We start from the raw sequence: 24,692 nt of genomic DNA, 5'->3' as shown, positions 1-24,692 counted from the left end.
AGATGTTCTAACCAAAAACGTGTTTTTATATCTACAGTCCTTTGTGCCCAATATTCATCCTGTAATATTGTTTTGAAGGTAAGGAATTTAAAAGCGGAAAGAGGGAATTTTTACTGCATTTTTGGCTTCAATAGAGAAATGGGTATTGGCAAAGTGTACACAGATTTAATAGTTGCTTTAAAATAATTGTGAGAGTGCTGGATGCTTAATTGGAAAGGCTTATAAATAGAATGCAAACTTTATTGAAGTAGGTTATTGAAATGCTGTTTATTGTTTCCTTTCAAAGTACAGAAGACCTTAGGTCAGGTTGTGTTTCAATTTGATCCGCTGGCAGATTTATATGCTATTTGTCTCATACAACAGCCCAATATGTACTTACCATGGTAGGTCGGAAAGGAATTTTTGCCCATCAAATTACCTTGGAGCTCTGAAAAGACGATGTGTCACATCTGGCCAAGCTCTCCTTTAAGTACCAATAAACTGGACAGCATCCGCCATACAATGAACAGCAAACAAAATAGTTTCTAGAAAATTCTATTTGACCTTTTCACCACTAGCTGCTCAGGAGGAGGGGGTGGTTTATGGCAGATGGAAGCCCAAACAGACAGCTTTTTTGATGAGATAGGACGGGTACAAGAGGAGAAGAGAGGGACATGACAGAGGGGAAAGGAGTGGAGAGGAGCAAAGTAGAGAGGATGGCATGGCTGGGGGAAAGAGGAGATTAGGAGAGAGTAGAGGGTGGGCTGAAACACTGAATGCAGATGGTGGCCTTCATGCCCATCACTGTGATTAGGCCCGTCCACAAGTGTCATGACCGAGACTCCATGGCCAGGCTCCACTGCCCTCCAGTCCTGCTGCCCTCTAGTCTCACTGCCCTCTAGTCTCACTGCCCTCTAACCCTCCAGTCCTGCTGCCCTCTAGTCTCACTGCCCTCTAGTCTCACTGCCCTCTAACCCTCCAGTCCTGCTGCCCTCTAGTCTCACTGCCCTCTAGTCTCACTGCCCTCTAACCCTCCAGTCCTGCTGCCCTCTAGTCTCACTGCCCTCTAGTCTCACTGCCCTCTAACCCTCCAGTCCTGCTGCCCTCCAGCCCTCCAGTCCTCCAGTCCTCCAGTCGAACAGCCCTCCAGTCCTCCACCCTTCCAGCCCTCCAGCCCTGCGCTGCTCTCATAACTGTCAAGGGATCCTTTATCTGGTAGACCTTTATTTACAGCTTTAATTTCCTGAGCTGTATGTGCTCTCTATTCTCTCTCCTCACACTACTGTGATGTGAGCATGTGCAGCCTCTGGAATGCACCGCATATTTGCGACAGCCTGAGAGAGACAGGACAATCAAGTCATCAAATGTATGGATGGTGTCATTGTTATTGTTCGATTGGAAAATGTTTACGTCTCATTTCAGATATTTAGTCACAGGATCTCTGTGGCCTGCAGGAACACTGGATCAGCAGTGACATGATTGGCATGCTCTTGCAGAGTGATAGGGATCTTCAGCATGCGCTGCCTCCACAGTTGATGGGGTGACAGAGTGGCGTATGCACTAGCCACCTGACTCCCATCAGACGGAGGCAGATGGGGGGAGCTGCGTTGACAGTCCCTGTAAATCAATCCCATTCTGCGGCGAGCAGAGATTGATCCCCGAGGGGCCCATTGGTAGGGTGCCGCCCGTGAGCCTCCAGGCCTCAGATTTGAGTGGGATATTATCAGACGGATTCACGGCACCCATGCCTGCTGGTTTAAAGAGGCATGAAATAAACGCTTGACAGTTGCCAATAACAGAGGAGGCATTAGCCCGCAAATGCACTGGATCTTTAGCGGCCTGCATCTGGAGATTGGTATTGAAAAGCTTGTTCATTCACTCATCAGCACTCTGTGCCCTAGAGATTTATTCATGAAACCTGGAGAAAAATCCAATACAAAGTAGATCAATCGTTTTGTCCTGTGGACAACAAGACATGCTTGTATACTGTATTAATACAGACCGCTTTGCAATGTTACCCTAATTACTCTGATTGTTAGGGTCATTTCCCCTATCTATCACCTGTTTTTCTTCTCCTGTACAAGGTTCAGTGTCAAGACACGTTGCGGAGGAAGTGCACTTTCATATTATGGGTGGGGTGATTCTTTTGTTTATTTGTTTGAAACTCAGATTTGACGTTTTCTAAACAAAGATATTCAGAAATTCAATACCACTAAAGTTTTTATCACTTTTACGGAACATTCATCTATTTCGTTAATCCTATTCAAAATATTCTTCAGTTGCCTGAAACTTTATTTCCCAAGGTCTGTGTCGAACAGAGGCTTATTTTGCCTTTTTATTCTAATACATGCCATTCCACCGATAATGAATGTGTTTTGATGACAGGAAATGTACAAGTAAGTGGAATCTCAGTAATGTTCCATCCTTGTAAATATGCATAATTGGCTACTTTTTGTTTCAAACATGAAGGTTTTGGAATACTTTCAGCATTACTAAAATAATTAACCAAAGGCCACGGTAGGGTTTTAAAACACACAGTGAACATCGAGTTTTGTAATCACATGGTAATTATAGTTCTTCACAGTGCGGCCTTAACTGCTACGGGTCATTATGGGGTGCGCAAAAGCCATTCACGGAATCATTATCGCACCCTCCGAGATAACAGCACAAAAGGACTCCACATGGAAAATTACATTTAAGACCTCTCATTTGCTATTTCATTACCTTGGTTGGTGTGAGGGTGAAATGACTTCTCTTAATGTAAGGAGCTGGATTACAGTTAAGGGTAAATGAGAGTGGTTTATATAATCTGCTGATAAGTTTCATATCCCATAATGCCTTGTCACAGCTATAGCCAACTATAGCCAATGCAGTCACTTGTTGCCCTGGTCCCCTCTCCTTTTATCTTGCTAATAAGACCATTTCCATGGTGCGGACATAGGAGAGATAGGAGGATGCAATTATCTGTGGCTTCAAGTATGTCTACAGGTGAAATTCCTACCTCTCCCTAACACAATTAGTGTTCAGATTCTCAGACACTAGGAGACCAGCTCAATGGGCATCAAGGCAGCCTCCAGCCAAGGCTGCTTCAACCTTATTGTAGCTTCAGAAGGATATCATAGGACGACAGGAAGTGGATAGAATGGTGGCGAAGGAGGAAGAGAAAACAAGCATTTGTATTTTTGGTATTTTTTAAGTACAATCCAAGCAAGTGCAGGGATATTTTTTTATTACAACTGATAGGATTGACTCAACATGAGCAGAAAAGTCATAAAAAAACATTGCTCTCTAACATACAGTTATTTTTTATATTTGTACCCGTCGAACACTAACACTCCATGAGGTTTTCCAACAAACAAGGTGTACAGTAGCACAGTGTCCTGAGGATGTGTAAAATCTATAAACAGAGCAGGAGCATGAGGAATTAACAAGGAGTGTGGCGTGTTCCATGGCAGGATCTGTGATGGGCCGATAATGATTCCCTCGTCAGAACAGCCCACTCCTGGGGAATAAAGGACGTGTGACCCACACGGCAGCACTAAACATGCTCACTCTCACACAGAAAGGAGCCTTTCTGGAGGATTCTGGAAAGGCAGATTCAACAGATGTAATTTTCTTGGTCAGTTAAATTGGATTTTGCGATAGTCGAATATACAGAAACCTTTTCAATCATTCAAGCAATGTTCTTTGTATTTGTATTCATCATTTATGGTCAGGTTTAATATAGATTAGGACTTAAGGGGGTTAATTAAGCTATTAAGGCTGTTTCAATGCACTATCTAAGAGCATTCAATGACCTTGGAAGAGCGACATGTACAGTAATGGCAGTGGAATTCCATGATGATCCATATATCTTGGAATGCTCAGCTTAGCCACCCCTCGGACTCTAGGACTGCTACCAAACATGCCGTTGTTGTTTTCTCATCGCCGTAGTCTTTGCTCATTGTATACATGGATTCCAGTCGTTAGTTAGCCGATATCAGTCCACCTGTCTCTCTCTCTCTCTCTCTTACTCTCTCTTTGTCTGTCAACCAAAACAGATACAAAAAATCCTACCATCAAACAACAACCACATACTGAATCCTGTTAAGTTCCCATCATTTTTTTTGATGGATCCAAATCCCCAATCCTGGAAGTGTGTGTGTGTGTCTCTGTACATGTGTATGTGTGTGTGTGTGTGTCTCTGTACATGTGTATGTGCGTGTATTGGTGCAGATGGCTGTGAGTTGTGAAAGAGGCGTGTAGGAACACATCCTGGCTTCAGTGAGTTAGACTTGTCAACAAGAGGAAGGGCCTCTGGAGAACTTAACTTGGGAACATAGACACGGGTGGAGCTCAAGTCTTATGTGGGAAGATATCATTTAGGGTCCTTGGCAGTAAATACTTTTTCTTTTGGAAAACGTTCTTGCCTTTCTTTCCTATCTTGCCTAGTAAAGACAATTTGAACATTGAGTATCTGTGTAAAAGCAATTTGTTCCAAGAGACCTCTATATTGCCACCCAAATGACATTAGAAACCTGGCCCTAAGTTATTGGCCACTAAAGTTGAAATGCTTAGACATGCAGTTCAGTCTATGCTTCTACATGTTTTTATAGAGCTTCAATCCATTGTATGTCAATAGTTGAAAATGTAAGTGGAGGAAATATGTTGCTGTAGCTGAGTTACCTACTACATGTGCTGTCATCATGTACTTTGTAGAGGGTATGGCTAGAACAGTGTTTTGGGAGATTGATATTATTTGGTTTGTTTGATAAAAAATCCTGCAAGCTAAAAAGACCCAAAAGCCAGCATGTTCCCTACCTGCTGGAAGATGCAGGTGTCTGTATTGTTTGAGCATGTTTGTACCATTAGGTGTAATGTTTTAATGGGTCCAGACTGAAGAGCTTCTACCAAACCCCACTGCTACATTAGAGCCTCCGTGCATTTTTATTAAACCTCTTATTGTTTTTGTAGGCATGCTGTTTGCCAGCTAATATAAGAAGTGGTTTATCAGACTTGTGCAATCTTTGTAATGAAATGCTTGCTAATGATTAAAAATGATACATTGGTTTTCGTTTCTTCTTGGACATACTTACTGACACAAAGTGTCCTGACGACACCCTATTTCTTAAGGCAAGTTGTAAATTGAAGGTTTACAATTTACAACTTGCCCTTCCTTCACCCCCTCTCCCTCCAAACATACATACAAATACAATTATATAGCGAAGTGTGATCACACAAAGTGTCTTATCAGAATATCAGGAGGAGTGGAAGATTATTTCTTGAGATCACTGTGGTATGCAGCCTTGTATGCCGCATTTGTTTGAAATGTTTTCCATGCTTGGAGAACGAAGTGCAGCCCTGATTGTTGCATGACCAATCTCTCTCGCCCATCTGCCACAACGGCCTGGACAAACAACGGCACTTCAGCATCATCTGGACACATATTGCTCTAATCACAACAGTCGTCTATTGCCTGCTCCGAACCTCACAGCCAGCTAGTCCTGCATTGCATACCTGTAACGGCTGAAAGATTGAGTCTAATTATATTCAGTGACTGTTCAGAAATAATTTTGTGCTCCTCAAACTACATCTCATAGTCAAACTGTCCAATTGCTGTAAATAAACTACAAACACTATTCATTCACGTGTTGATTTGGGGCATATTTGACAGATGGTTTTAGTATGACCCACTGGGAAATACCTTGAAGCTCTTCTGCAGTACGTGACACTCAGTAAATGGACAGGGAAAGGGACATGGATAAATACCTTATGGAGACCATTTAGGAGTATATCTTGGGAGATGTGGTCCATGCTGCGTTCGGAAGTAAAGAGAGGCGTTTAAAAACAACATGTCCCTTGTGTTTGTTTGTCAACTTAGACTAGAGATGTGACAATTCACAGGCCTATGAGGAAATAGTTTAGAAGCCATTGTTTTTTTTACCATAAGCATTTTATTTTGGCCTATAGATCCAATAGGTTTATAGTATTCACTATATTAATAATGTTTAATATGATGTTATGAAGAAACCTGCGTGCTGTACATGGAAAGACTGAATGTACGTCAAATAAATACAAATAAAGGAAGAAATGCTATCAAGATATTATTATGCAGTTCAACGCCGTTCAGCTACTGTTGTGTGATGTCAGGAGACAAATGAAGTGGAGGTTAAAGAACAGAATGTGGCGGAGTTGACCCGACCTCCCTCTCCTCTCCGTGGCAAAGGGAGACCCTTCCTCAGCATGGAGACACAGCTGAGATCCTTTTAGAACCCAGTCCTCCTGAGACAGGTTGTTTAAGAAAAAGGGTGCAGGAAAGGTAAATAATTGAAGCAGATTTATAGTAAAGCCAAATGACTGTGGAGTGAGTTCGGCCCATGTTTCATGACGGAGAGGAGTTTAAGACTATTGATTTTGCGGACGTTCTCTAACACATGTCCAGGTTAATAGACTTCAATGTCTTAATGACAGAGCAAGGTGAAGATCTTTACTACACGAACCAAGATGGATAGGGCTTTTACTCTAATTCCTAATGATGCTTTCACTCTTGATAATGTATTCTTTCATCCAGTCTGCCTAAAGAAAATGAACTGGCAAAAGGTGCAACCTTGGTTATAGTAATAATAATAACGTGAAAATAAGTTTAAAATCTTACATATAGTATTTGGATTTGTGTGACTGGTGATTGAATTGTCTCCATTGGCAGTGGGGATGGGGGCCCTGGGATGCCTTTTGATGCCTTTGTGGTGACATGGCATGCAGAGGGTTCTGCTGTTTTCCTCTCTTGGGTTAATCCCACAGCACATGCTTTTGTCCACCTACCTCAGCTCAGTCTTGGGAAACCGATGACAGGCAGGCAGTGCCAGAACAACTCCTGTAGCTACACATAGAAACTACAATTCAGCTTACTTCTAACCCCATTCACATGTCAGGATTGTACCTAATATTTTATTCTTTTGTTGATGTTAGTGTCAGAGAATCCAAGGTCTGTTTTCCTATCCTAGTGGTGGAGTGAATTGTAGTTGTGGGTGAAGTGCAGTTGTTTTTGTTGTTGTGGGACAGGGGGTGGGGTAGAGGGTTCAATAATTCATTGTGTGTTTCACCGTACGAGTATTCATTTCCTGGAGTGATGCGCCAGGGGAAACCACCTGTGGAAGAAAGGCGAAACATCAGGCTGCCTGGTTTGCTTGGATGAACATGGCCATGGTCTCACTGTGGATCCGTCCAAATGACACTGCTGGCTCTGTGGTTCCGAGGGAAATCTTGAGCTGGTATAGACTGTACAAAAAGAGAAGTTGTTTTTGCTTAGCTCTGGCCAAGCTAGATGTTGCAAAGATATCGTTTGGTCGTGTCAAGTCATTGGAAAGCAGTTTAGTACAAACGGTAAGGCACATGAGATAACGTATTACGTTCGACAAAGCTGCAGAAACGTGGATGGTTTCACTCGTAGAGTAAGGAAAGAAGTCTTCTTTGTGGGAGCGATGGGTAATTCCTATCACCCTATCCTATCACAATGTCCACATCCACGCTGGGAGTGATTATCAGTGTCGTTCATGATTCAGAGAGGGGAGAGTCATGGTAGAGAGAGAGAAAGAGAGGGCAATACAGAGACACATACCCAGCCCATTTGTGGGGGAAACAGGAGTTTTCCCCTCCCTCATCAGTCTGTGAGTTAGTTCTGCAGTGTCAGCAGTCAGCACACAAAAACGGAATTCAGTAAAAGCTCTCTCCACTCTGGGAGGGTTTTTTTTTTTTTTCCCAACAGCTTGCTCCCATCCCCCCCTCTCCCCCCCTCATGAACCGACATTCTAGAAGAAACATATGCTGCTGGTCCCACTCCACAACAGCTTGTGCTGCTTGAATAGGATCTTGCCGGCAGAGGAAGCGGTTGTCTGGAGGGAGGGAGAGAGGAGGATAGGGAGAGTGGGATGTAGGGAGAGAGGAAGATGGGGAGGGAACATGGGAGGTAGCAGGGAGGGTGGGAGAGAGAGAGGGGGAGGAAAATAGGGAGGGAGAGAGTAGGCTAAGGAAGGAGGTGGACTGAGAGATTGGAGCCGGGGAAGGGGATGAGAGAAGTACAGAACATAGAGCAAGGTTTTTTTTTTTTTAAGACTAAACCTTTCAGCGAACACTGATAATGTTTGTTTTCAAAACCTTTTTACGAGTCTCTTTTTTGGAAATGTTGATTTAGCTACTTCAGTTTAGGTACTTCACTGCCACTAATTTAAATGTGATTTTTTTCCACTTCTTTTGCCCCCATCTAGCAGCTGGCATTCATTTTTAATGGAAATGAAATTCAGTTATTTGTTTACCTGGCGTACATCTAAATGGAGAATTACTTTAAGGCCCACTGCTGTCCATCATTGAAATTCCAAATGTAAAAATGGTTGTTCTTGTTCGGTTAAGGAGTAATTGTGTGTGCCATTTGTTTTTAGTGTGGGTGATTTATTATCTGCTCTTCTTCTCTGTGCTTCATACACTCTCTACCCAACTGTACTTGAGGTTGGTATGGTTCAGAATGACCTCATTCTGAACCATACTCCTCTTAAAAAGAGGATCCGCTAAGGTTCTGCTCAGTACACAGGTGCCAGGTGCACTGGCTGAGTGGGATTCTGTCATTTCATATTTTATAGCCTAAACTCAGACATCCTCATATAGCCATCTTGTACCAGCCCGCATTCTCTCTTGTGGCCTTACAGAAAGATGAGATACTCTGGAATACTGAAGGAACTACTTGTGTGCAAATACAAATCTCTGTCCAATGTGTTACATATTTATTGCGTTGAGTTGTGTCCCCCAACCTAAGGACCAGCTCTCCCCAGTATTGTTCAGATTACCTCGTATATCATGTGACACACCAGAAATCTTCCCCGCTGGTGTGTGTGTGTCTTTAAATCAGCTTCTTGGCAAAAATAAATCATATACTTCCATGGCAAAAGTGTTGTAGCTCCTGGCAGAACTGTCCCCCAGTCCAAACACAACATCCTGGGTAGATCAGCCCAACAACTGTCTGGCTGATCCTCATGTCGGCCCTGGCGCTCTCCTCGCCATGCTGTCGTCCAGCAGGCAGCAGTGTGCCCTGGTCTGAGTGTCGTCCAGCAGGCAGCAGTGTGCCCTGGTCTGAGTGTTGTCCTGCTGCAGGCAGATGTCTGTGCTCTGGAGTGGAGAGTGACGGGTGGCTTGTGTTTGTTTATTGGGAATTCCAGGTCTCTCCCTAGTCTGGTCCAGGCTTCGGCTTGGAAAGCCCGAGCGCCACCATTGATCCCAGCAGCTGGAGCGGCAGCGAGAGCCCTGCCGAGGACATGGAGAGGATGAGTGACTCGGCAGACAAGCCCATGGACAACGACGCGGAGGGGGTGTGGAGCCCTGACATCGAGCAGAGCTTCCAGGAGGCCCTGGCCATCTACCCCCCCTGCGGCCGCAGGAAGATCATCCTGTCTGACGAGGGCAAGATGTATGGTGAGTGCCACCTTCGTGTGTGTGTGTGTCTCTACGTTCTTTCATTTAAAGGTTACGTTTTTTTTTTTTTTATATCAGTTTGTTTCATGCTTTTGAAAACGGACCAGAATGTAACTGGAGATGACAATGTGAGGAAAAAAGATGAGAGGAAAACAACCGAATGTGAGTGAGATTGTCAATCAGAAATTAGTTTGTTAGCACTTAATTTGTGAGCCCTCAATCAGGGCTCCCTTGGCTTTCTAGGGGATGACCATACATTCATTTCCCTGCTCTGCAATAGTAAGATTCTATAAGTAAAGCAGCATGAACTATTAGTCTGGAGCAGATGGTACTGCGGCTGCCACCAGCTGTGCCCGTCCCCCCCATCCCCCTCCCCTCCCTTCCCCCATTCCTGGCTGGGTGATGTCATGGAAAGAGGGAATATTTTCTTTCTGCAGTGTTGGACTATCTCACAGCCTGTCAGTGTCAAGTGAAAGCAGAAAGCCCCTCGGGGAGTTCGTTTGCAGCTGTCATGTGACCCCTCCGGCCAAACGAAATGTAAAGTCTAGGAGTCGCGGCGCAGACCCTCAGCTGCCGGTACAAAGAGACTGCTTCAGACCACACCACTCTTCCCTCCCTTTCCCTCCCTTTCCCTCCCTCCCTCCCTCCCTCCCTCCCTCCCGCTCTCCCTCCACTCCTCTCTGCTCCACTCAGACTGGGAGTGCCAAAGAAACTCGCTCACACTCCCCCTGTTCTGGATTAGAGCATGACAAATAGGTTTGCCTACCGAGTTTTAAATGATTAGCGCTAAGTACTAGACTCACTATTCTGATTCATGCTCCTTGACATGTCAATGAGAAGTTGACATCACACTTTTTTTTTTACCACGGGCACGGTGACTCTACAAACATATTTCTGAAAGAAAAAAACGAAGTCTGAAAGTCACACTTCTTCTTGGTGTACTTAGTACAATAAGTACATGTAGAGTATTGTTTTCTTCTATTCTGTCCGTGGTTTTGTTGTTTGGGGTTATTGAATGTACCTTGACCTGGCCGAGAGCAGGGGTATTGAGTGGAGGTCAACCATACCAGATGTGTGTAGTATCCGGTTGCATATTTACTCAGGAGCACAATCCTCTGTGTCCCCGGGAGTAGCCTTTCACGGTGGCTCAGAGCAGTGCACAAAGACAGACCTGTCAGACACACACACACACACAGAGAGAGAGAGAGAGAGAGAGAGAGAGAGAGAGAGAGAACATTTTGACTGGGGTGTAACTGTGGCTAAAGGGATGTTTGTGTCCACAACCTACACATGTTGTTATGCTCTTATAACATTTAAAACAGGATTGACTGCCAATGTATAGCTGTCTGAAAGAGACAGGCCAGGGTTTTTTGTAGTTTTTTTGTTTGTAATTTGGAGAAATTGGATGTAGTCTTCTTTTTCTCACTAACACAAAGTTTGGCGGGTCTCCGTGGAGGGGAGGAGATTGGAACTAGTGTCAGTGTGTATGTGTGTGTATGCATGTATATGCGTGTGTGTGCGTGTGTATGTGTGTGGCTGCTCTGTCTGGTGGGAAGGGCCTGCTGCTCAACCCTGCAGCTGTTGCTGGGTCCTAGTGCCAAACTCATCACTCATGAACTGTGAGCTCCAATACTCACTCAGCCATGAAGCAAGCTCTTTCCAGATGGAAAAGAGACAGTGGGTGGTGAATGTTAATTTATGGATAGTGAATGTTAATTATTAAAGGTTAATGTGGAAAAGTATGATAAATGTATGTGTAATCAATCAATTAATTCATCAGTAGTTATTATAGAACAATTTGCGTGTTCAATACAGGACACAAATCGAATCAGAATGCCAGACTACATTTATGAATAATGAATATTTAAAATGTGAATGAAAACTTGATGATCTTGAAGTAGAGAAGTCAACCTGTAGATACGCTAGATATGTTTAGTGCGGTGTGTGAGACCCGGGTCCAGCCCCTAGTGTTGGAAATAGCCAGGAGACATGCAACTAGTTTAACAAATCTAATGTTGTCTAACAGGAGACACAGTGTCTGACTGGAGAGCCGGGAGGAATCTCACGAGCAGACCTCCTCGTCTCCTCTAGGAATCTCTCACCTTCTCTCCTGTCCCCGGCCAATTCAGACAGCTATAGGATGCATGCTACATTGTTTACGGTCAGAGGATAAAATGCTGATCTCCCGAGGCTGGGCGCACTTGTTCATGAGGAATCACTCACGACAAGAGAGGCCCCCCATCTTTAGATTTCCCTCTCCAGCGTAGCGAGCTGGCTCTGCTCCCCTGTTCCTCATCCCCTCAGAACACTGAGCGGTGTTGTTTACCATGTGAACATGGGTCTGTTCCTCGCGGCGTGCCTCCGATTGCCATTAGCGAGGCGCTCCTTGCTCGCAGGGCATCACTTCAGAATGCCACCAGAGGTGATGAGAAACACATGAAGTGGCCCCTCCACGCTGATGGAGGGCATTGATTTGTCTGAGACACAGCAGTGATTTGTGTTTTAAGAGGGCGAGGCTCTGCCAACCATGCTGCAGCTCCCAAAGTCCCCCCCCCCACCCACCCAGTAATCCTGGTCCATGTGGGGATAGGAGGACACCCACAGACAAGGCCAGAACCTCTCCTGGCATCTTGGAAGAAGAGGAGGATGGAAGGAGGGTGATAGGAGGCAGGCGCAGGTATTTTGGTGATGAGAGACCCATGGGATGGCACAACATTCTGAACACAAAGCCCATCACAAGAGGAACCGTCCTGAGTGCCCTTAAGCCCTTTGTTACCCAGGGGCCGAGAGCAGTTAATTAGCAACAGTCTCTATAGCAACTGCCTCTCGGTTCAAAACAATGTCTAATTTCTGCTTCTTAGCTTATCATGGTGTTTACCTGAAGGGCTTTCTTGATGCCCTGGGTCTGCTAGGGCCTGGCTTCATGCCCAGACTCGGGGCTGATTGGGGCTGAGGTAGAGAACGTCACAGCTGCAGGGTGGAAGCCAAGCAGGGCCCCAGCCCTGGCTCTGGCCCTAGGCTGATGAGGGGATCTTGACAAGCACAGTGAGAAAGTGGCATCTACCCTTTATGGCTGGCAGAGGGCTCCATTCAGGCTGCCTACTTATATACACCCCCTGCTGTGGAGCTGCATTAACCTAACTTCAGAAATAGGCTTTGTGCAGGAAATGACATGCATCACACGTACAGTGTTGTATGTGTTGTTAAATCAGGGTGTCAGTCAATGGATTGTATATCTGTATTTCTGTTCATTGTGTGATTTGTCCTGACCTTGATATAGTATGTCATCTTTTTGTGGATAACATTTTATCCACATATAAAGTCCACATACATACATTTTCTCCGCTCATTGGTGTATCGGGCTGCATGAGGCCTATTTTTCCGTTGCAGACGTGTTGCCTTGTTTGGTTGAATACACACACTAGCTATTTTTATGACACTTTACATCACTGTAGACAAAGCAGCGTGTCTGCTATCATAAACCAGTCTAAATATCACAATATGTTTTGGATAGAGCAGCAAAGCCCAGGCAGGCAGTAATGATTATGATGTGTGAAACGACCATCTGTCTCCGAAACTCTGAGCTGTTTCTTTGCAGGGCTGTGATTGGTCCATATCTAGCCTTGGCTACATGAACAGTACATCTGTTTGAGGTGGGAAATGTTTACCGTTTTCTGTCATCTCAATTTGATGACTACAATGCCGGTCAGACAAGGATGGAGATGAATCCAACCGCTAAGCTGGACAACACACTCCTGGACACTGCCGACAGGGCCCAGATAGTAGGAGGTATTGTGATCTAGTTCGGTATCAGAGGCCTCTTTCCCTCTCTTTTGATGCAAAGCTTTTTTTTTTCTTTTTTCATTACCGCAATGCCGTGTGCTCTGTCATCTCATCAGTGGCCTGGCCTACACCCCTCCTGGGGGGGTACTAAGTGGCACTTGGTTTGCAGAGATGCCAAGGATGAGTTAGGCATAATGAGCAGACCTGGATTTGCCCCGACGGCCCAGCGCTGGGCTCCTCTGGAGCTCGCCTCGCCTCGCTAGCGGAGCGCGCTCCCAGACGGAGCGAGAGGACGCTGCGGACCTGGGGTCCCCTGCTGGGCAGATAATGAGGAATTCTGGGATCAGCTCAGGCTCCCTGAGTCACCTGCATTCACACAGAATGGAGAGTGTGGAACTTCAGGGCGGAAAGGCATCACACATCTCTAGAATAATCCCCTCTTTGTTCCTGAGCCATACTGCTGTGTTTTCACACACATGCGCAGTCCCCAAAAAATTCCAATTATTTTATGCTTTTCTTTTCCAATATAAGAAGAACACTCTCAAAAGTATAATGTGAGTCTACTCTCATCTGGTTAGACGTTGAGAATGTGTTAGGGAGAAGGATTCAAAAGCTGTACAGGTTCAGAGGTTGTAACAGACTAAAGTAATTTTGTTTTCACGGTTCACTGTGGAGGACCTCTGTTTGTTTGTCTGTCCACTCTCCATAATTAATTTACTGTTAGGGACACAGCCGCCAATTGTTTGCTCCTTCAAATTCAGTTTTGTTTTCTAAGAGATAGACTGTTGCAGTATTACAAGCTCAAAGGCACATGCCAGCCCAGCTTGTAAAATTTGAGGATGGTACCTTTTTTTCATGTGGCCTTTATGCTGTCACTTTAAACAAAGCTCCATGCTGACAATCCTGCCGCTGCTTGTCTGCACCTGTTGTTGTTTGTGCCTCCGGCAATAAAGAGACAGAGCAAGGGAGAGAGAAAGAGAAAAAGAGAGGGAGAGAGAGAGAGAGAGAGAGAGAGAGAGAGATGAGATTGTAAATAGACTTGAGTTTCTAGCATTAGCAAAGCCAGGTGAAACACAGTCGAACATAGGAACACAGGTCTTGTTGACTTAATCCCAGTTGTCGCCTTAAAGTGTTGTTATTTCTTCATTTGCTGCAGGGTTTGCTAAACGACTATTTGAATAAGTCTCTATTGCTGAGTGAGACCCTGTGGGGTTGTTGTCCGGTGTGCAAGCTGGACCTATGCGGCTGTTCAGGTGAAGCGGCGTGTGAGGCAGGACACGGCCTGGCATGTTAGCGCTTGTCTGAGATTCCTGTCTCCTGGCTGGGTGGGCACTGAAGGAAGCAGACCCCCAGGTTGTTGGGGGGGTTCAGGCCACGCTTGGCTGCTCAGGTTGAGCCAGGGGCCTGGGGCTCCTGTTGTTGTTATTTGTCGACCAGTGTGTGATGTGATGCTATTGACAGAAGCTTAAATAGTGCAAAAGAGACGGCTTACTCTCCACCACACAACAAAGAGGCTCAGGTTAGTGAGCTGCTTTCTTGAAACTCGTCGGAAAGCTTTTTCGTGTCAACATGGAATGCTGAGAAATCCTCCCCAAATGTCCCTTAATTTATGTGGTTTGTATTTATCTGCTGCGTGCGATCGAGGGAATGATCAGGTTGTAATGTAGACGCTGTCTGCGTACTGTAGTTGGTTTGTTAGCAGGATGAACTCTAAAGATATATCTTTAAAGCCAACTGATCACACAAGCTAAAAGCAATATTACGGGCCTCGTAAAAACACGTGTGGATGTACGTGTGGATGCACACGTGCATTATCTACATCATGCCTATGCTTACATTTACACATCATCAAACCCTTCAGTTACAAATGCTGGTGAACACTTGTCCCCCCCCCCCCGTATAATTGGAAATAGTGTTTAGGATTTAGCTTACAAATACATTAGCTACTGCCCTCATTATATTGTAGATGTACAAATACTCAAGTGAAAAGTGAAGTGTATATAGTCTGAGTTAGCAAACAAGCCTCAAACAGGCTTGTGAGATTAAAGACACACCGTTGACCGAGGCAGTCAGAGTGATTTGACTGTGGGAAGAGTCAAATCACTCCCTAACGTAGCCTCTGTCTACGAGAGGAGCTTGGTTGTTAAGTGCGTCAGATTCTGCTGCTTGTGCCGGGGCCTCGATGGGGTGTGTCCCTGCACGGCTGGCTGTGTGAGACTCCCCAAGCTGAGCCGGTTTCAGGTTGCATGCTTCCAATTGGTTGCTTTTGTTTGACTAAAACCCTGGATCCATGCACTTCTTAAAGATGCAGCGTCTCTTATGAACAACATTCAAGAGGACATTAGCTTTTCCTATTGATGAAATCGCTTTTGTGCTGATTGGATCATTTTATTCTGATGAAATCCTTTTGTATAATCAATGTACGGATGGCATCAGAACCTCTATGGATGTGTACACTAGTGCACTTCAGTGATCACAGCCTTCTGGTGTCTGTTGCTATACAAATCCCTTTTTAGATGTTACTCTGGGCTACACGTATGAATCATAACTGGGTGCATTGCTGGCATTTTAAAGAAGAGGTTTACCTTGTAACCTTGCTGTCTCTCAGGGCCCTCAGCTGTGGTTATCCCAGAAACGCACGTCTTTCTTTCATGTGAGTGTTGTTTCATGGGCTTTCTGTAGACATTCAAAGACCCTTTGCCTTCGAAAAAGTATACAATAAACCAATTCACATAGCTTTGTTCATGACATTAGAAGTGTCGTTGTCAATTTACCAAAGAGTAGAATTCCCTTACAACTCGTCAGTGAGAGGGTTTTTATGGGAGGGGAAGGTAGAGAGACGGGAGAAGTGGAGGCAGGAGAACACTTCAGGGTCCACAAAGTTTTTCTTTTCATTCACACATATCGCTCACTGCTAACAGCTCTCTCTTGGGGGTTCAGATGCCGGATTGATCCTGAGAGATTGAAAATATTGATTGAACTTTCTGACTGTGTTGCGAGGAGGAGGAGGAGGAGGGGGAGGGGAATCTCTCTGACAGTCTAGCTGCCAGTGTCATGTTCACACGTCAGACCCGGCTCCTTGCTAGAAGTTCCTCGGGGGACTCCTAATTACCGCCGTCCTCGCAGATTAGTCCAGCAGCCAGTCCCACTGTAGCCACTCTCCCCTCACCATCATTTCACCTCCTTCCTCTCTCTCTCTCTCTCTCTCTCTCTCTCTCTCTCTCTCTCTCTCTCTCTCTCTCTCTCTCTCTCTCTCTCTCTCTCTCTCTCTCCTCTCCCTCCTCCCCATCTCCTGAGATACATACCTCGACCCCAGCAGACAGGCCTGCCTCTCTCTCTCTCTCTTTCTCTCTCCCTCTCTCTCTCTCTCTCTCTCTCTCTCTCTCTCTCTCTCTCTCTCTCTCCCTCTCTCTCTCTCTCTCTCTCTCTCTCTCTCTCTCTCCTCTCTATCTCTCTCTCTCTCCCAGGCCTGCCTCTGCAGTAATGTATGTGATGACATACTCAGTGGCTCCTAATTGATAGAGTGATTCAGACAAGGGCTGGCAGCATTAATTGGTCCCATGTGAACGTGTTGCTCGGAGATGCAGAGATGGAAGTCAGCCACGGCCGGAGGATGTTGTGAGCAGCACTGGGCCAATGAGAGGAGAGACAGACCTGGCCGCGGCTCCTGAGTGATAAGGAACTGCCTCGACTCCTCTGCCTCGTCCTGGCTCAGTCACAGTTCAGCAGAGGTTGGCTGCCGTAATGCTCTGGGTGTCTCCAACCAGGCTCAGGGTAGTGACCTGTAGGTTTTCAGATGTCTTGTTCGCCGTCGGAAAAAAAACACATCCCCTTTTAGCCCATTACCTCAGACACTCAGAACTATGACCCTTTAAGAGAGGCTTTTATCCAACTTAAAGGGCAGATAAAGTTAAGTATTGATTTCTTTTTGGCGTCCAAAGAAATAAATGGAGTTTTAAGGAGGTACTAATTACAAATGGCATTATAAGGAGCGATGAATAGATCAACAGTCGGATTTTCAGACACTTAATGAGCAGTTGGTCTATTAATCAGCCCTTAAGACTAACAGACTTCTGTGTTGTTTCCTTATCCAGTGTGATGGAAGTGTGTGGGGAAAAGCGAGAATCTATTCAGCTAGCCACTTCCTGCGGGTGAAAGTGATGGTCTATTACCAATGAAAGCTTGTAGATCCTGGATACATACCCGTCTGTGAGACACTATTAAACACCAGCTGTATCACATGACAAGGATGGAGCGGTGGATATCAGGAGGCATGTCAATGATGGAACGAGGAAGATTGGCTTTTTTCTTTTCTTCTTTTTCTTTCTTGTCTTTTTTTGGGTTGCAGGAGTGATATTTGTTCTGTATGTGCATCAGAGCGCAAACACAGCCAAAGCAGCAGAGAGGCTCCTCCTCCCTGTAATCATCTGTGGAACAAGCCCACTTCTATTCTGAAAACCAATCAGTGCAGGGGCACTGAAGAGAGACCAGAAGAATGGGCAAGATGAATCACTTGAAAGTGCATCTGATGGAGATTTGGGATTGTATTTAGGAATATGTAACTCAAAGATGTAAAAAAAAACATATATTTATATATATTAAACAGACATAAACAATTAGTAGTGGCTTCACAACTGCAAACAAGGTTCAGGGAGCATCCTGATTCACTTCAATTGTTTTCATTTTCTGATGTGGTTCAGAGGATACTCCGTCACCAGAGTAGAACCATAGGAGTTTGCTCTCAACACTGTGAAAGGAACTCTTTTAGGTTACAAGAAATGTTCCAAGGACTTAGAATCCCTCTCAGTTGTCCAGTAAGTTGGTCAATACATTCCTGGTACATGTCTCACCACTGAACACAAACTCTGTGCCGTCGTGGTAGTGAACTAGTGAAATCAAGTAGAATACTGTATACAGTGGTATAACATTTTTGTGAAATTACCGTAATTTTATTACAGATTTTTCATGGGATTTTGCACATGAGAGGTTGGGAGCATGATTAGTTAACGTTTTATCAATTTGTTATCTCCCCTGACCACATGGAGGTTTTACCTTACATAGTTCTGCACTGTTCATAAGTCAGTGTAGCTTGAAATATCTTGTTATGTAAACAGCGTCTATGGAGATTATCTGTTTGTATGAGTCTAGTTGGAGTGCAGAGGGTCATTCTAGGACACGTGTGTGTGTGAGTGTGTGTGCGTGTCACATGGTACAACTGGGCAGGAGGCGGATTTCTTAACTTGCACATACACACACACAAGCACACACATACACACAGTATCTCTCGAAGATGTATAGGCTTGAACTTTTAGTATCTGAAAGCCAGAAGAGATGGGTTTGACGTGTGTGTGTGTGCTGAGGGGGGGTAAAACTATTGTGACCCTAAGAATATCCCAAGTGTGTGTGATTGTCACGGCTGCAGGCGTGCCGACTTTAGCCTTGAAGTCTGTCTTAGGGCCCCACGCTTCAAATCTGGGGGCCCCACAATGCGGGAAGTTAAGCCAGCCATAATAGGCAGCTGGTTGCCTGGAGTCAGATGTTGGGATCTGCAGACGTTATCCTCTGTCTTTCTAAATGGATTTGAGTGGCATAAGGCCCTGAGCCGCCAGCCCTTCTGACCTTAATGATCACCGATGGGAGAGCAGGGATTTAAGGGGGGTGGAGCCACCCACTTAGAGACACGCCTTCCTCCAGAAACACCGTCAGGATCTCAATATACCCTCCATTACCAACAATGTAACTCCATCAAATAATTATTTTATAATGATGTCATTTTCTAATCAGACACTATAGGTTATAAAAAACTGCCAACACCCCAAAAAATTCATAAATGGGAGCCATTGTTTGTCACCTGTTGTCACTTCCAAGCCACAAGTCTCCTTTATTGTTAGTGACAGGTTCTCTTCTTGGCCGGCCGTGTTCCCAGTGTGCCGTTGTTCTAGAGAGTAAAAGGCTTCCTGCCCCTTCTCCCCACCCACAACCCCACCCTCCTGCTGAATGCCTCCATATTGTTGGTTTAGTCTATTGTGATGCTAATGTCAGACCCTTGAGTCATCTATCACGGACGACAGGAAAGCCAGAGCTATTGTCTAGGCCCACCACTCCACACACAGGCTTCATCCGGGCCCACTCCACATTCTGGGGAAGGAACCCAGCATGAAGGGTTATTGCAGCCTGTACAGGGTAAATACTGGTGTCGCAGGAAAACTGTCATGTAATTTACAAGTATACAAGTAATAAACACATGGATGCTAGTCTTGAAAGCGAGGCACTCGTTGAAGTACCTTGTAATTCTCTTATTTTAATTTTTTCACGCTTACAAATTATTGTTTTCGGGTGTGAAAGGAAACGATGTAAAAGGTTCTTTCACTCAGTCGTTCTTTGAGCACCACGAGGTTATAAATATTGGTTTGAGATAATTATGGAGCAGACTTACGTCTTTAAGCATGTTAAGCTCTCACACATCTAATTAAGGTTAAGCCTGGGCAAAATCTCACTGGTGGTTTCTCTTAGACTCGACAAGTGACACTTGGGAAAATGACATTGTAATGAGAATTAATGATGGTTTTCTCAGGCTCGGCAGTGCGGGGCGTGGGTGAGAGGGTGCCCCCCTGTGCTCTCCGAGACTTCGCCGACGATTCAGAGGAGAGGGAAAGAGAGAGCGAGAGGTGGAGAAAGAGAGCGGAGGAAAGAGAGAGAAAATCCGAGCGGAGGAGACGAAACCACATGAAGTGATCCTGTGCGTGTGTGAGAGACCCGGAGCGAGCAGCGCTGGTTGACTCGGAGCCAAGCCCAGCGCCGTCTCATATCCACTGACATCACTGGCGACCACTGGACCAGATGTGACTGTGGTTGTGGCTGCGTTAAACAAAAGTGCTGCTACAGGAAATGAGTGCTTTTAAAAGGAGGAGGCAAAAAAGCTTGTGCAAAGAGTTGTTATTGCTGCTCAAAGGACGTAACCAAGGCAGTTCAAACGTTTAATACGCCATAACCTAAATTAGACCCGATGTTTAGGTCTTATGCTATAGTGCAGCATGAGGCTTAGGAAATGAATGAAATGCCAATGGGGAGGGTGAACTTGGTACTCACAAAGCTCCCTTGGTTCACTGGCAGTGGAAAAGTGTATGCAGGTTAAATACACAAAGTCACTATACTAATGAGCCCTTATCCTGTTGACCGCTCCATTGACACGATGCATGACATACATTCACTCATTTGACTGAGTACATCAGTCTTACTATGGTCTATGACTTAGAACTATGCTCTATGACTTCCCCCTCTCCCCCCAAACACTGTTGTCCATCTGTGAGGTGAGAAAACCGACAAGGCCTCAGTGTGGGGCCTAACTTTGACTTGTGCGTCGACACGCACCCCAGCGTCATCTGAAGGAAATGACATCGATAAGGGGAGAGACGCTGCTCATCTGGGCTGGACGCGTGATGTCATGAGACGGAACATGTTCAGGATGAGCACAGGGAGAGCGGAGGAGTTGTAAACAAGCCCGGAGCCGTCCCTTCCATCTCACTTGGCTCCACGAGCACAGGAGGGGGTAGGTGTCGGGGGGTGAGGAGGAGGTGTCGAAGGAGGGGAGACTGTGTCCAGACACTGGGGCGCACGGGGGGGGGGGGGGGGGGAGGAGGAGGAAGGAAGGCGGGGGGGCAGTGGGGGGGCTCTAACAGACACAGCAGCTGTGTAAACCCCAGCAGTCTGAGAGGGATGGAGAGAGTTTGGGGGGGGGAGGACTTTCCAGTCAGACCAGTTAACCGTTCGCACTCTCTCGGCTCACTCAAGCCTATTGACACACCTCATAGATTTTCTGGGTCATAAAAGCAGTGTTCCGTTCAAAACGTGGGTCTTCTCATAGCATGCTTGATTACGTCTGCGTTTCCGCCGCTTTGGTACATACCCTACATATCTGTAAACGCTAACCGCAAACATGCGCCGATTCACTTTTTATACTGAAATAGAATTATGAAACGTGTTAAGTGTAGAGTAAGCCGGCGATAGGGAACTTGCTGAGTTCTGTTTGTCTGTCAGTGTGTGGCCTGTAACCGTAGCTTAGCTACAGAGTGGAGGCACCATTGTGGCCCACCCAGCAGGGTTTCCGGGGCGAGGCTGCCCCAGGATCCTCGGAGGAGGGAGCAATGCTGTCGGCCAAATTGGATTTCTGACTGAATGAGGAATCAGCTGCTGGGGGGACAATCCTGAGAAGAGTGGAGCCACTGGCTCTTTGTGAGGCTGCTGGTGCTGGAGTGCCATTGATATGGTCCAGGAGATCCCGGGTTATGGAGATTCACGAGAGGCCTTTCTGACCGGGGGGACGGAATACCGGCTCCCCCAGCTGCCCAGCAGCATGAGTGGGCTCTGGGGGTCACCCCATAAATATCTAATCCTTTTCCTGCTGCTTTGAGTGACAACATGACCACTCCTTTAAGAGTTAACTCGGTCCTCCTGCTCCTCCCCACCCCTCCCCTGGGCCATTCACTCCTCCAGAATAGGCTAGGAGTGTTTCCCCAAACAGATCGTCACGTGACCGTCAGTCGACTCGGGTGGGTATTAACACGGTGACGCTCTCTCACTCTTGTCTCTGAGAGAGACAGAGAGAGAGAGAGAGAGAGAGAGAGAGAGAGAGAGAGAGAGACAGAGAGAGAGAGAGAGAGAGAGAGAGACAGCCTCTCCAATTCCCCCTGATGAAGAAAGTGTTTTGTCCGTCTCTTCATAAACGGAGTGATTAAGTTCAGTTGAGTTCTGGATTTTAATAAGTATTATCAATCTGCAGATTGGGAGAGAAAACCAGACCTCTGACAATAAATGACCACACAACACCAGGCTTAGGTCTCAATCATGTCTCTCTCCGCTCTGAAAGCCGGAGGACCATCTTTTATAGGGCACAGGAATGTAAACATAGATAGTGACAGTCAGGCAGTAATGACGTTACAACAGTCTCAGAGGAAGAGATTCACAGCTCCCAACACATGACCACTCAGACTAGAGAGATCATAGTTGGCGCTCTCCTTGTAGTCATGACCAAGGACGTTTACCCAGTACTTTCTCCTGATCACGAACATCTATTAACCCTGACACATAGACACCATCTACTCTTATTAATAGCAAGCTTACATGAGAACATACTAACTAGTATCCAATGACTAGTTATATTGATTAGTGAATAATGTAAGCACACCGGAAATCGCAATTTCTTCCACACCCCTCTCCGCTGTTCAGGGATGCGCTGTGTAACCGGGACGGCAAGACATCATCTGTTGCGACGCAGACGTCCTGTCGCCCACCAGCCCTCTCTGAAGGGGAGGGGAGCGGCGCACACGCACTGTGGCGCATCAGCCCAGTCTTGCCTGGGAGAGGTGCGAGCCAACGTGTTGACAGGTTGTGGAGTAAAACAGGGGCGGTGTAGGAATGAGAGGTCACTGGCTGGCTGCTTCCCTGTCTTTGGGGGCAGTAATTCATCCCAGTTGTCGAGCTCACAGAGGAAGATGAAGAGCTTGTGGCAGAGCGGGCTCTTACCTCCCCCAGAGTTTAAACAAGCCAGGAGGGCAAGAGTCCTGATTTATTAACAGCGCACACCCGGGTGGAAGAGCCTTTTACATTACTTTCACTGTAACTTTCCGTGTAGCTATTGTAGTTGATTAGCTACGGTCCGTGCTGCACTGAGATGGTAAATGCAATATGCTGGAACAGTTAGACATTGATGTAGCGGTTGTTTGAGACTAATGATAAAGACGTTGAGTCATTTTATGTATTAAAAAATGAATCATTATATCATAATAATCATCGATTTATATGTTTAAAATGTATTTTTGGAACATGTACGCCTGTAAGAACGTATGTAAAACACTTGTCATAAAAAAATTACTTGATATAATCATGGTCTCTGAAAGACTGTTTGATGTGATCCACGTGGTCTTTAATTACGTTATATTATTTACTTAAATGGAACACAGTCTAAAACCCCAGTGTAAACATGAAACTGCCTCTGCCGTGAAACGTAAAGACTAACAATGAGTGAGCGTCATGGGGCACTGCGTAATGTGCCTCCAAATGAAAAGGCCTGGGTTTAAAACTTTAATAAGAATCCTCACCAGGGGAACTTTTTCACCATTTGCCTGCCACCGGTCCCAGAGCCTGGCCTCCTGGTAGAGAGTGACACATGTTGATTAGTTTACGGGACACAGAGTATTGCCCCCTTCCAAACACCCTGGGGGGGGGGGGGGAGCTGGCTTTGTGTGGTGGATTTGGAATCCTGAATGTGGTCAGTCACTGTTTTTTTTTTTTTTTTTTACAAATGTTGTTCTGCAGCGCAAACACAGCAAAGAAAGCAGGCCGGCTCAGGCACGCTGAGCGCCCTTCTTTTTCAGTCCCGGTGAAAAGAATTAATTATTCAACAGTAAGCATGCTTACAGCTGGCCATTTGTGAGCTTTGATCTGGGAATCAGGCGTGTGCATGAATGCCCTTATTGTCATGTTATGTGTACACAGTGTGTGAATTATTGAAAATAGCGAGGCCCCAAGCTTCATCTGGGAAAGATTACAGCACAGGCACGCTGGGCAACAGGGCTGCAGTCGAAAATCCTCAGATGCTGTTTATTTGTCCAGTAAGTCACATGACCTACTTCAAGCACCCTGGCCTCACCTAAGCACTCCTGGTGAAAGATGCCTTAAAGTCAATGCCTGGTGGGGCCTTGCCTGGAAGAGCCTTAGGTCTTAGCCTCCACCCACCTGGCCCCTCTGAATTACTCAACACCTGTCTGGGTGTGGCTGCCACAAGCAATCAGGTGCTAGTCCAGACATCTTTGATTTATGTGAATAGGTTTTTTGCCTTATGCTTTCTACAGTAATACAAATCTCACACAGTTGAAACTCGTGATTTCATTAGTTTGGTTAAATCACATCCTTTTTTATAATTGTAGCAACAGTAAAGTCTCCTGGTATACTTATTACTGTAATATAAGTCGAGAGAAGTGGCAATGTAGGTGCATGTGAGAGAGAGAGAGAGAGAGAGAGAGAGAGAGAGAGAGAGAGATAGAGAGAGAGAGAAAGAGAGGGAGGGAGGGAGAGTGGGATGACAGGCAGCAAGACAGAGAAACAAAGACAGAGTGAGAGAGTGAGGGGTGACAGGAGAAGATGTAGGGAGAGCAAGCAGGCGTGAGCCTCCCTCTCCCTTGACAGGTGTTGTTAATGGCAGTAACTCAAGAGGCTCTACCCAGACTGGCCTGCCTTTCATCTGGCACACCTGAACAGAGAGCGCTCCCTGGGCTCACAGCAGGTGGAGGCTTCAACCTGGCTGCCTATGTGTGCCCATTACACAAACAACAGAGCTGCATGCTGCACACCCTCTGCCAGCCTCAGCCCCAGAATCAGCCTCTTCCCCAGCCTCAACCCCAGCCTCACCCCATCTCTGCTATACTCATTAACTCTCACAATATCCATCCTCCCATGGAGCACGTTGTGTCATTCATCCTGGCTTTAATAGAGAC

The 24,692-nt window shown here is 45.8% G+C and overlaps 1 protein-coding gene across 7 annotated transcripts in view; it reads left to right on the top strand.

Annotated features, from left to right (window-relative positions):
- Nucleotides 1-24,692, top strand: part of tead1b (TEA domain family member 1b) — a 44,579-nt gene that overhangs the window by 5,765 nt on the left and 14,122 nt on the right. For all 7 annotated transcript variants that reach the window (XM_062470870.1, XM_062470868.1, XM_062470867.1 and 4 more), the window contains exon 3: nucleotides 9,165-9,417. In XM_062470870.1, the coding sequence (XP_062326854.1) occupies nucleotides 9,261-9,417 (157 nt within the window). In that variant the 5' untranslated portion in view covers nucleotides 9,165-9,260. The remainder of the gene's footprint in view (nucleotides 1-9,164; nucleotides 9,418-24,692) is intronic.

This window comes from Osmerus eperlanus, chromosome 10, assembly GCF_963692335.1.
Source record: "Osmerus eperlanus chromosome 10, fOsmEpe2.1, whole genome shotgun sequence".
In the NCBI taxonomy this organism is placed as follows: Eukaryota; Metazoa; Chordata; class Actinopteri; order Osmeriformes; family Osmeridae; genus Osmerus; species Osmerus eperlanus.
The sequence above is the reverse complement of the archived record's forward strand: the minus strand, read 5'-3'. Positions and strand labels throughout refer to the sequence as shown.